The sequence below is a fragment of the Amphibalanus amphitrite genome, unplaced genomic scaffold (genome assembly GCF_019059575.1).
Source record: "Amphibalanus amphitrite isolate SeventyFive unplaced genomic scaffold, NRLGWU_Aamphi_draft 000015F_arrow, whole genome shotgun sequence".
NCBI classification, from domain to species: Eukaryota; Metazoa; Arthropoda; class Thecostraca; order Balanomorpha; family Balanidae; genus Amphibalanus; species Amphibalanus amphitrite.
The window spans coordinates 92738-106227 of NW_024881511.1; the positions used below are offsets into that span (position 1 = coordinate 92738).

At 51.8% G+C, this 13490-nt stretch overlaps 1 protein-coding gene across 1 annotated transcript in view; it reads left to right on the forward strand.

The window, feature by feature from the left end:
• The window catches only part of LOC122385240 (mucin-5AC-like), a 28660-nt gene that overhangs the window by 11129 nt on the left and 4041 nt on the right, over positions 1-13490 (forward strand). The window contains exons 2-3 of the mRNA XM_043373375.1: positions 7781-7846; positions 12704-12879. Of these exons, the coding sequence (XP_043229310.1) occupies positions 7828-7846; positions 12704-12879 (195 nt within the window). The 5' untranslated portion in view covers positions 7781-7827. The remainder of the gene's footprint in view (positions 1-7780; positions 7847-12703; positions 12880-13490) is intronic.

Here is a 13490-nt window from a genome sequence, read left to right on the forward strand (position 1 = left end):
TCGTTCCCTTCATTTGAAAATGGGCCTTGTGCAAGGCCCTATCTTCAACATGGAGCGACCGTTAGTGTGACGTCACCTCGTTTAGTCATTCTGATTTAAATGGGTTTGTTCGTTGAAAAATCGCTTAAAACTTGGTTTGAACTTTGTTGTGGTGCCTACAGAGTAAAAAGAATCAGCTTTATGGCAGTAATGTGGCCTGGGGAAGGAGGTAATTTTGGGCTGTGACGTCACATATTTGAAAGTTTGTGTTTGGAATATGGGAAGCCTCAGATGTTTAATGAAAAATAAATGCCAGAACCGTGTTCCTGGTCATCCAATCTATAAAGTCGGGCACAATTTAACTGGTTTTAACAACATTTTAGAAGGTGGGATAGTCCCTTTTAATCGCCGACAAGTCTGCGCGGGAGGTCAGTCCCGACAGCCTTCCGGGTGGCTGCGGGGCCCCGATATGTGTCCCGGCGTAGGCCACAGCTGTGCCAGACAAGGTTAGGTAGGTAACGACCGCCGAAATAATGAGGCACTCGAATTTGTCGGGTTAGACGAACGGTTTGTACCCCTAATTATCAAGCTCTCAAGGCTTCGAGACTCATTATTCACTGTCTTTGTCCTATTAACAAGGATTACAGCCGTGTCCTCCAATTCGGTAATTGTGTTAATTTGTTGCCGTCTAGCCAACCTCTGTCAACGTCTTTATTTCGGGAGGGGGTTGTAAGTTGGTCCCCTTACCGATGTTTCTATGACGAAGCTCCGGCCTCGTCACTCCCATGGCCGTGACAATGATTCGACTCAGATTGTCCTCAAATAGGAATGCAGTAGGGCTAGTGAGTCGCGCTTTAGGTCTGATTTGATTCATCCTGACAGCGGCGAAGTTCATGCCCAGCTTGTCATACTGCAGCAGATCTCCGTCTGGAGCGCCGCGCCGCGACTGCGCAGAGTTCAAGTTCGACAGTGGTCTGACCCGCCCCTGACCGCGATTGTTCTCCCCAGGGGGTGGAGTGATCGCAATTAAGGTCGGCTCCGGACGCGTCGCGGTGGTAGCTGACGGCTCAGCACGAGCGGCGGTAACCGAGACGGTTTTTGTGGCTCAGTTGCAGCGATATGATCGAGTTCTATCAGAATGCCAATGCTAGCTCGGCAATCCTCCGAAGCTGACTATTCTAATTTTGCTTGTGTTTCATTTTCGTCATGTAATCAATAATTCCCTAAACTCACGGCTTACATGTTCACAGTTTTCTAAAACCTAGCAATGTAAGTTTAGATTTAATAAAACCTAGCCTTTCCCCATCAGACTTACCACACATAGCATCCCCATCAATTTGCGATTAACACAAAATTCACGCTGGAAACAAAACCATGACTGGTAAGTCGCGCCAGTATTGATGTAACTTCCCACCAAAATATTCATGAGCCTGCTGCTTTAATGTGATTGACCAATTCCTAATAGTTCACGTCCCGTATAACATTACTCGGTCGAGTGAAATGCCTCATCTGTGGGAGTAGAGACGACGGGCTGGATGAATAGGGTAAGGTGCCTAATTAGCGACCCCCTTAATTTGAACCGTCATTGCTCACGCTCTGTGGGTGCCACTGTGCTACTGGCTTGATTTTCGGAGAGATCGTTCATTTTTCTATTAAAATATAGTCATTTTCTGCCCCAATATTCACTAACTTATTTGTAGTGAGCATTTTGGCAAACCATTGCAAAAAACGCTAATAGGGAACTCTTCCTGATTAGCGACCGGGGAGGGTCGCTAATAAGTCTATGGGTTTCCCCATATTAAAAATGGCAAAAAACACGACGCCTGAAAAGATGAAATATGATCTCAAAAAGGTAACATATTCGCAAAGCACTCAATCACTCGAACAGGAACGTTTATCCAACACATTTACGTAAGTAAAAACTGATCACGTTATGCACCGAAGGCGAAAAGAAGGCGGAAACCCAAATTTTGCGGGCTATCTTGCATGATATTCGAGGTCCGCGCTGAATTCGGCACCCATGCAGTCGGTGACGACATTTGGCATCCCCTGCCACACATTGCAAGCTTCAGCAACACCTCATTTTCATTTCTCTCTTTTCCTATTTCTTTCCCTTCTTGAGCTATTTGCGACCATGTCAGGCGCAAATAGGAAATATGAGTTGCGACACATTTTTAACCGCCATGCTGTGCACAGTTGAGCGATTCACTATGGGAAAACGGCAATCAATTAAAAAAGGAATGTCGATTCAGAATAAAAAAGGTGCATCATCTTAATGTGCATCGCTTTTCATCAGAGAGGACCCAAACACACACGTTTTGGATAAGAAACTCGTCATTTTTATTTAAACTCACCTGAAACGTCCCACCAGAAACATCGACGACCGGAAAATAATTCAACTTGATAACCAAAGTATGGCTGACCTTTTGACGATGTTTTTACCCCGTTTTCTCCTGCCAGTTTTTCTGTAGGGAGGTAGGTCGCAAATCGGAAAGGGTCGCTAATTAGGCACCTTACCCTACATCGCAGGAGGCTTGCAAAACCTGATCGATTCCGCCCGTCTGCCAGTTTCGATGACAGAGAATATCACTTTCGTATGTTTAACTTTGTCTGACAGCCTAGCTGCAGGCAAGGCGTCTCCGGGGAACTGACTTCATCCAATGAGCACATAAAAAGGACCTTCCTCGGTAGATGACAGTTTCCTTCCATTGACGCTTGCCTAACTGTTGAGTGTTGACATAATTCCACCAGAATCGCTTGGTGAAAGCTCGTCCATCTTCCTTGCCGTTTTGAGCTCCCGTGCGACGTGCCACGTCTTCTCCACCTATAGTTCGGAGTTCGGACTGTGCTTCTTCTAGCACTGGTTTATGGAGGTCTTCGACAGCTCAATGAAGCTCGGTCGTAATTTTAATGCAAACTGACGGAGCTCTGACTCGATGATCTTTTGCAGCTGCCTAGTGCCTAAAACTCTCAGCTCAGAATCCCATCAGCTCGGTAAAATTCGATTGGACGTATAGGACTGTAACAAATCCGTGACATTCACCGGTGCATGTTCCCTCAGCTGCGCCTCAGCTGTAGGTGGCATTCAGCCTGTCTCTGTGCTGTGTTCCGGTGCCACACCATACAGCGGACTACCCCTGTAAAAACGAAGCTGGTCGGGCGGCCGGTGGAGAAAAACGCCGCCGACGCTCCTTTGCAGGCGGCTGAACGTTCCTCTTCAGACGGCTGAGGGACAGCACCGTGACACTGGGGGTGGGGGTCACCGAAAACACGACACACAGACACACCAACCCGGGCTGGTCGGCTCTTAGATGTTGCTGCAGTCCTTACAAGGGAAACCATGACGCTCCGTTTAGAACTGATTTTATTCAACATCTCGGCGTCACTATGTATGCCGGCAGTCTTTAAAAAAGCATGATAATTTCATTCACCATTTTTGCATATTGCGAAGTTACGGGTAATGCAAAATTACCATTATTGTTTACATATCATTGGGCAATGATCTTATTTTAGCGAATATTCGCACTAACTGTCCGTTAAGAAGAAAGTTAAGCACACATTTCAATGCGCGATCTACTGCTCCGTCCAAATATCGTGACGCCAATATTGCGAGACGAGTTCCGGGAGGATGAAGGTGAAACACCGCACCGCCGACCTTCACTGGTGCACGGTACTGCCAAACTATCACCCCACCATCTCCCGCCTCTAGCAGTTCGTGCGAGCGATACCGTATAACAGCTCCGAGGGCACGACTCCGGTTCGATAGAATGCTGTTTATCATCTCTATCCTCAGCTGAAACACGAGCGCTGTTTTTGAAATGGGTAATCAGCCAGCGTTTGACTGCCTGCCTTTTGTGCTTCTGAGTGGCTAATTGGCGCCAGGCAGCACAACTCTTACAAGCAGCAAAGGTCATGGCAATTCAGACTACTTCTCGTAACGGAGCCTCCATTACGCGTAAACGCGCTGCCTTTTCATGCTAATTAGGCTCCGAACGACGACAGGGATGCCGGTGAGGTGCAGGTGTTGTCGTTAGCCTACACGCACTTAGAAACAGGTTATACTCCAATTATGTACTACTGTGCATGTTCAGCAAATGTATGCTATGGCGTGTTGGACTTTCTCCCCGTGTGGGATGCTCCTGTTACCGTTTACGATCGTGCAGACCGGTTCAGTCATCATGACCCTGGTCTGCTGGCCGTATCCCGGCCCGCGCTGGCGGCTCGCTGGGCTCGTCCATCCACACAATGTGCCATAATGGAATAAACAGGAGCCGCCGGCCGCCGCTCCGCGATGACTTAATAGCTGCCGATACAATCGTATCGTGTAATGATCTCGGCTAGCCGACCTCCCGTAGCGGCGGCGCGCGACGCGCCGCGTCTCCGCCGTAGCCGCCGACCAAAACAAGGCGCCGCGCCTCGGACGGGCCGCCGCGCCGGCCGCAGGGTCACACGACGGCGCCGGCGCGCTCCCACACCGCGGTCAGGTCGGGTCACCGGTGCAAGGTCGGGCCCGCGGCGCCCGTTAGGTGATGGGTTGGGAGCGGCGCGGGTGCCGCCGGAGCCGAGACGTGAGAGCGATCGGAGCGTGAGCTGGCAGTCGACAATGCCACCGATTGGACTCGGCGCTGGAGAGGGTTGATAGAAGGAGTGATTGGTGGTTGGAGAGTGGCACACAATGCCTGATGAGAGGGTGGCAGTGACATAGATTCCGTCTACACTGCTGTGAGTGAGGTCACCAAGAGACTGGCTGAGACCACACTCAGATGAAATCTGGATACTGGAGGCTTCTGTCTTCACAGTTTGGTCCATGGCCTGCACGACACTTGCAGTTATGCTGGACAGCAGCCGTTTATAAGTAGGCATCATGCAAACTCGTTATCACGATTCATAATTGAAGTATTATACGTTATCAAATGACAAGTTGATTTGATTAAATTTCCTGGATTAATGTTAGGGTTTTTGAAGCAAAATTATGGAAGACTGTGCATCTGGGCATTTGATTGTCGCGTGAAGCTGCGCTGTGGACCGAAAAAAATACCAGTAGCCGTCTACTCGCATGTTGACACTTTCTTTTCCTTTTGCCGTTGAGTCCACGAGAAACGCTCACATTGATCAACGGGAGTCTAGAGCATATTTACACTTTCTACTGTGCCTCATTCAATGTGCTTCTCGAGAGCCGAACTCCTGAATGTCTTTTGAGATCGTCAGGATTCGAACGGAAAATCGTGTGAGGAATCTAGAAACAAAACTTGGTGTTTTTCTTTGTGCCAGAAAATCCTAATTTTCTCTCGTTCAATCTCAATTCAGGGAAATCGAGTGCCCTCGAATTACGTGCTTTAATTTCATCACCACATTCACTTCGTTGACCTGCATTTCCCGTGATTGGAATGGCAGCAGACGCAGACGACGATCACCCATGAAAATCAGGCACCACTAATGCCCCAAGAGGCCGCTGGCGGCGGTCCTAACCACAGAGTGGTGACCGGGCGGGACCGATTCCCTGCTCGGGGGATGACGGATGACGGGCCGGCCGGCTGTGGTCACCGGCACTGACATCTGCCTGCGGGTCAGAAGTCAAGGTCGCCCGCCGACCACCCCGGGGCAGAGAGCTCACCTCCTCCCTCCTCCCGACCGCCACGCACCGCTATTTAGCAAGAAACCGCGGAAATGTGCGGTGAAAGTGGCCGCCGTGCCGCCGCCCGGTCCGTCTGAGACAATGCTGGCCGCGGTGTTTGCGTTGAAATGGTGGGCGCTGTGAGGTAACCCGGCGCCGGGTCACCGCGCCGGGTCACCACGCCGGTCAGGGGTGGCGACCCGCGCCACTGACCTGCGGTCTGCCCGCCCCTCCCCCGGTCACGGACATCCCAGCCGCCGAACGGAGCCGACATTGAACTCCGTCCGGCGACAATGGCAGATAACATTCCGGCGGTGAGGTCGTCCCAATGACCGCCGTTATGAGCCACATCTTCTGACCCGAGGTGTTCCAGTGTCGCTCGTGCCCGTCGTGACCGTGAAGCGAGGTTCTGTCGTGTCACCGTGTGAAGTTCGTCCCCGACCAGTCATCCTACACGGCACACCACACTGGACACTGAGTCTCTCCCCCCCCCCCCCCCGGCGCGGCGGTAGCGGCGTGTCATGGCGCGGCTGGTGGCGTAATACCCCCCCCCCCCGCCCCCGGGGAGGAGGTGCTGAGGGTTCCCATGACGATCCACCCGGGCGCATAGCTTCCCATGACCCGCGGGGCCGGCAGCCGCGGAGCCATGGAGCGGGCTGGTGTCGCCAACACGACTGGTGATATGTTCCTGTGAACGGGTGCAGTCTCCGGCAGAATCGGTGTTAGGCTGCTATGTAGCGCTACAGTCTCCATGGTAGCTAGTGGTTTTGTCTTGTGCGTCGCTGCAGTCTCCATGGAGTTTTTGTTCCCAGAACCCTTCTTCATATATCACACGATAGTGCCATATTTACTTGCAAGTAATGTAAGGTTGATCTTATACGAACAGAGCCAATGGAGAAGAAAAACAACAGAACCAATGGAGACCAAAGAGAAGTCACTTTATACCTATGTCTTTTCTTTTCTTTTTGTCTTCGGCGACATTAGGCGTGTTAGACAAACTAAAAAAGCAGACAAACCCAAGCATGGTCAGTTCCCAGCAATAATGGGCGACATTCCAATCAATGTGTCACCTCCTCCAATTCTGATTCATTCTTTTGCGGTGCATCCGTGTCAAGGTCGCTCCCACCCTCGTCCGACGCCACACGCGCGCACCTTTCGCCGCGATCGGTGTGCGTTTTGCGCCACTTGTAGCACGCCACGCCGCTTCTCGTCTTCCCATGGCTGGTCGGTAATGATGCGGCGTGGTGCGGCGACTCGCGGCCAACAATGGCGCATTGTGCTGCTCCGCGGAGTCGCGAGCCCGGAGGCGGTTTTTGCCGGGGGAGCCAAGAGACGACCCCGCTGTGACTATACCCTAACGGCCGGATGAGTCAAATTCGGCCACATCAGACGCTATTATGTTCGCGAAAGGACAAGATTGATGATAATCGGTTGCAGCGGGCACTGGTAATCGATGTAATTCATACTGGGATCATGATTATAAGGATTTCAAGCCTGATTATCCACATCGCCCAAAGTGCGGCACTGGGGCTTAGGTAGAGGCGTCATTACCGACAATCGGCCATTATATTCAATCCTGCGCTCACGCTACAAGCCGTTGAGCCGGCCTCTCTAGTATCTATCCCAGAAAGGGAAAGCTCATTTGACGGCATACCGTTCTGCTTCATTTGCGGTTTTAATGTCGGGATAACTATACGGCCGGGCTCGGCGGAGACGTATCATCAGACGAGGCCGGTACCTGCCGCCGCCACCGACCGATTGGTGGTCTGGGCTCGCATCGGCCCATCTCGGCCGTGAGGGACGCGGCACAAACAGGCCCTCAACGCAGCGCGCCGAGGGAGGGAGGGGGCTCACTGCAGGGAACATCACCGACCTTCACGGAGATTCCAGGGAGCGTGAGCACATCACTTCCTGTGAACGTGATCCGGCCACACTGCCTGTCACTGCGGTCACGTAAATTGGTCACTTGGGTCACTGCTAATAACCGTTGCTTGTCACCTTTGGTTCGCTATTGGTCATGTGATTCTGCAATTGGCCATTTCGACCACTACTTGTCATATGACTCAGCTCAAGGTCCCAAAGTGACATCCGTTATTCATATTTTTGTTGCATAATAGAGTACCTATGGCAATATGTGTGTAACATGTTTGCTGCCTTTCTGCTGTCTGACGATTGAATTTCTTTCAGCTCGATCGGGAGCAGCCGGAGGAAATCGCCTCGGAGAAACGGTCGGCATGGCGGCACAAAAACTAGGTAAGGACAACGATAAATGAATGTTGTGGCTTGCAAAAACTTTCACGTTAAATTTTCACTTATTCGCCCATCATCTGACTACTTATAAGTTTCCCTCGCCACAGTCTTTGTGTAACTGAAAGCGCGCATCACAACACATATCCATTTGCACATGATTTCAATTGATAAGATATTTGCACCGGCCACTGATTGTAAAAAGCATCTACACACCTTACCACACTTTTCCACACCTCTCATTTTCAGTAGCAGCCCTGAAACTTTGAACGGCGAACTGCGGTAGTTTACAATACTGTTATATGCCGTAGTCGGTGGTAATTAGGCAGTCGACGCACCACCTCAGCGGGCGGGGACGGCAGAATACGCCCCCGTTAGCACTTAGCACACCGTTGTACACGGCACCATCCCAGGACACGCCGTGTAGCTCCGGCGCTAATGACGGGTGGAGAAGGTTACCGCCGGCGTGGATGTTCAGCTGCCCAGCGAACAATACTCATTATGACGTCCGCATGAGTGAAAGGTTGCGTAGTTCTTGTAGGGGAAGCGGGGGTAACACCGCCACTGTGGGAAACACCGCCACCCCATCTGGCGGCGAAAGTATGAAATGTGAAGTGTAAAAATCCGTTATTTCCTATTGACCGCACGAAGGTAAGCGTCTTCTGATTTGTGTTCCGGTGTTTCAGTGTAATCGAAGCTCAATGTGGGCATTTAAAGAAAAATGCACATTCTCTTATAAAAATTCGATGAGTTGGGAGCACTTTTGAATGTCTTTAAGTAGAGACTCATTTTGATTTACTTGATTACATCGAAAAATAACTGATCGGCTTTGTCCAGTAAGATAAGTTTGCTTGAACCGTGTAGTACATTCTTACCGCTGGCGATTTTTGCTTGTGATCATTTATTGGGGAACACCGCCACCCCGTGGCGGTGTTACCCCAATTGAGGTTGCGGTGTTTCCTGTTTGTAGCGTGATAAGTGATGAAACTCCAAAGACACGCTTTATTTATGTTCGCAGATGTTCCTAAGTCGGGAATAAGCAGCTTATTTGATTTTTTACTTTATATTTTTCATGCATCCCGATCAAGCACTTGCCAGCTGTATAAAACTGGCAAACAGCTGATGAACCTATACCTATTTAGGTGTCCATTACCGATTATTTGCGAAAATTACCACTTACCGACAGGAAACTCATCGCACACGATCTCTGAACAATTAAAAGCTTTCGTAGGAATGGGTTGGGTTAACATCAACACCGGTGGCGGGGCCACACACTTGAGATGGCCACACAATTTGTAGGCAGCAAATATGCAAGGTATTTTTAAAAGTCTGAATACATGAAAACCTTTTAGGAGCATGCAAAATAAGTACCTAAAACACGTGAGAAAATGTTTAAATATTGTAACCAAAACAATAACTACCAAGAGACTTCACACATATTCTCTCATTTTGGCGAAAAGCTTAGGGGGGCGGTGTTACCCCCGCTTCCCCTAATGATGATGGTGCTTTGCGTGATAATAGTCGGTGTGTGCTTACCGTTAACTATTAAAACGGTTCTGCACGAGCGATGCTGCCAACAAGCATGCTTCTGAAACTTAGGCTCTTTTGCATTACACCTCTAAATGCAAATCTTCTGCCGTATTCCGAAATTTTTAAAAACGTCCCATAAAATACGTATGCCTACATTTATTCACATAAAATGCTAAATATACGTTAACCATTCATATTACCCGAGGTGACCTTATCAAATGAGCTCGAGAGGAGCATTCCAATTCGCTCAGTCAATCCTTGCTGGTTGGCGCCTTATACCATCAACGGCGCTCGGTACAGAGGGCAATCTCTCGGACTCACTGATTGTATTAGGCAATCAATCCACTTGTGGTATGGTCTATTCCCTGAACCGCAAAGTCATTATGCGGGCGCGACCCCGTCGCGGCTATCAAAATTTAACGGAGGCCGTGTGAAAGGCCAGAGTCAACACCGCTCCATCGCCGCACCCATCTCTACCGTTCTGTGGCCGTCAGTCGATCCAAGGCGGTCCGACCGTGACACACTGCAGACGGTCACTGTGACACTACAGACGGTCTCTGTGACACACTACAGACGGTCACTGTGTCGCATTTTGGGAGGCCATTGCAACATACATATTGCCGTCGAGGTGTGACTGATGGTTCTACGCTCATTGTTATGTAGCAGTAGTAGGTACCGTCTGCAACTCATCATAGCCCGTCACCATTGTCCTCCGAAGACCATCGCAATGTCTTGCCACAGCCGTCTCCAGTGTCGACCACGTCCACATCCCATCACCACCACAGCTCATCACGATCATCAGTCGCTGCCATCGCGAATCCTCACCACAGCCCATCACCAGTCCATAACAGCTCATCACCAATCCAAACCAGCCCGTCGCCACTCCACTCACCGACCAGTCCAAGCCAGTCCGTCAGCAGCATTCACCGCAATCCATCAGCGGTCCTACCGCATCCAATCACCGCTGTTTACCAATGTTCCCACCCTCCAAACCGCCCGGTCACGCCGCGGGGGTAATGCGACCGCCACCGCCGCCGCTGCCTTCCGATCAGGTGCCGCCCCCGCCCCCGCCCCCGCCACGGATCGCCGCCAATGCCGCCGTGGTGTCGTCATCTGTCATCGCCGCGCCATTCACGCCGGGCACGCGCCGCTTCCGCGCCCGGCGCGCCGCGTCTGTAGCGGAAAACGGGGGGACTGCACATACAGCGCGGGAACGACGGCGGGAACACGGTGACGGAACACAAAGCTCTCGGGTGAGGAGAGCAACGGCAACGTCTCTCTGCTGACGACCCGAGACGCTCCGGTTGCCACACCGGCCGCCGTGGCCCGCGCCGGCCGCTCATGATGATTATTGGGATTCCTCTGTGCTCTCGGATTGGGAAGGTCAGGGGGCAATCGTCATTTCACCACGCGCCTCCCGGAGCGAGCGACGGCGGGGCGCGGGCCACGGCCCCCGGCGGCTCGAGACGCATCACTCTGACGGTGTCGGGTTGTGTAAGGCTCGTCGGTGCGATGAACGGCCCACAGGGCTGGGCAGCCTCAGATGCGGGCTGAGATGTTCTGTTTAATCATCCCGTCACCGAACTGGGATTATTTCGTCCAAATGAGAAAATGATAGCACCCATGTATATCGCCACGGTTGCGGACATTCCAGTGACCCATTGGTTGTTCCCATATTAGCATAAGCGTTACACCACACCACTTCGTCTGCAGTTGGAGTCGTGCATTTACATTTTCTTTCCCGGAGTCTCTGGTTCCCGTCCAATAGCCGTCTACCCGGCGGCAGAGCCCCGGGTGCTCCGTGACCGTGCTCTCCTGAACCGCAGCGGCTCGGGTGGGGAGTGCGGTATGGAGACGGGGCGGGGGCGGGGCAGGGAGCGCTCCTAGGACGAGCAGCTACCTTGCCGCCGGGCTGATGGGCTCAGCAGATGGGCCAATCTGGAGCGTTTTGCCCGTGACCTGGGTCGGCTGAGGGGGTGGGGCCGAGCTTTGGACATGTGTCACAAACGGAAAACGACGGAAAGGACGCTTAGCGCAAAAAATTGACCTGTAATACTGACGAATGTGCCTCACAGACTGAACAATATGGCGACCTGCCTTCCAAAATGTTACGGGATCAGTTACACGATAGGTATTGTGACCTACGCACGTAAGTGCCTGAGAACGAGCTGAGAGTGAGCAGTCACAAATCGATCATATCAGAATCCATGGACTCGCTCAGCAATGTAATGGCTTCTCCCACCGGTATGAAGAAATCGACGACAAAATACGACCTGACCGCGACCTATATTTAAGCGTCGCGCGGCCCCTGACCTCTGACCCGGGCTGGGGTTCGCGGGACGGCGGAGCGGCGGCGAATCCCAGCGGGCCTGCCATGTTGGCCGTCCGTTTATCACACAAATTACACCGTTCGTCGGCCGCAGTGTGGCTCGGTCGTCACGAGCGCTCGGTACGGTACACACAGGGCTGGGCGGCTCGCCGGCTCTGTGACTGGCACTCCGCGGCGCCGACCGTGAGCGGGTGACCCCTGCCGAGATCCGATCGGCACCCGCCGCCGGCCTCAATGTCATGCGTGCACAGAACACATAGCCGGCCCGCTCGAGGCTCGTTCATTGATGAGTAATTGAGTGCTCCTACTCCGTGAATGGTTTCAAGTCTCTTGCTCAATTGAATGGAGTTGTGCGGCGGACTCGTGTAAGAGCGTGATTCCCGCTATCAGATAGAGACGTGTGTAAAAATTATCAATAAAAAAGTACCAACTCATCGCCTCATGAACGTCTCCCAGTTACAATTTATCTATCGATATCACGATGCTGCCTAGGAGGCGTTCATGAACGATAGCTAGGTACTGATTGGGATATGATACATCAAATAAAGACCTCTACATGGAAGCGGTTTGAGGAATTTTCAATTTTAAGATAAGGCAACGACAAAAGTCTGTGTCAACGACTACAACAGGCCATTTATCGCCCGGTAACATTTGATTGGACACAAATAATTTGAAGCATGCAAAAATGCGCCCACCGAACAATTACATCTACCGTTTACGAACACATGAAGTATACACAAGCACATCAAATTATCACAAATGCATCTGCCGACAAACACATAGCACATAACGCCTTATATGCTCACAACATGCGTCCCGTTTTACGTCTACCACCCTACCGTCCACTAACACATTATCCCCGACACAATGGACTCATTTCATGCCTTTACCCGAATGTATGTCATAATTCGTGATGCGCAACCCGTGAAAGACGTTGCAAAGAGCAATTCTAGTTTTAGTGTAGCTAGCGTAGCCCAATTCTAACCTTCTCCTTTGTTTTTCAGTGCTGCTAGTGATGACGTCACTGCTGACCCTGGTGACGTCACAACAGCCGCCGCCCAACTACAGCTACGACGCGCTGCCGGAGACGAGTTTCAGCTGTGAGGGCCGCGTGGTGGGCGGCTACTACGCCGACGTGGAGGCGGGCTGCCAGATGTTTCACGTGTGCGGCACGTCTCAGGTAACGGCGGTGGGAGTGGGGACGGGAGGTCGGTCGAACGAGCCGACCAACGGACCGAGAGGACGACGGGGCGGAAGGGACCGACGGAGAGACGACGGATGGGCTGCTGCTGCTGGAGGACCTGCAGACTGCAGAGACTGAGCTGGATAGCTGACGGCTGGTGGACGAGCGACATTTTACAGCAACCGAGTGAACTACAGTGACCGAGCGAGCTGCAACGACCCGTAACCCTGCGGACCACAGTGACCTCGAGAACCACGGTGACCCAGCGATGACCCCAGTGACCCAACAATGACCGCAGTGACTCAGCAATGACCGCAGTGACCGAACAGCAGTGACTTTATCTGTGACTTGTTGCAGACGCCGACTGAGCCGGCCCAGCCCCGGAGGGACAGGCGACCACGTCCGATTACCAGACTGTGACGGGTCACTGTCCATAGGGTGACATATGGCCACTGGCCATCCCAGATGGATAACCGTCCATCGGACCGTCAGCGATGACCGCTAAAAGACACGGGGTAGATTGGTGCCCTGAATAACTATATAACGATACCGAAAGCAAGGATTTAAACAAAATTCAGATTACAGCGACATTTTAAATGGAATAGGAA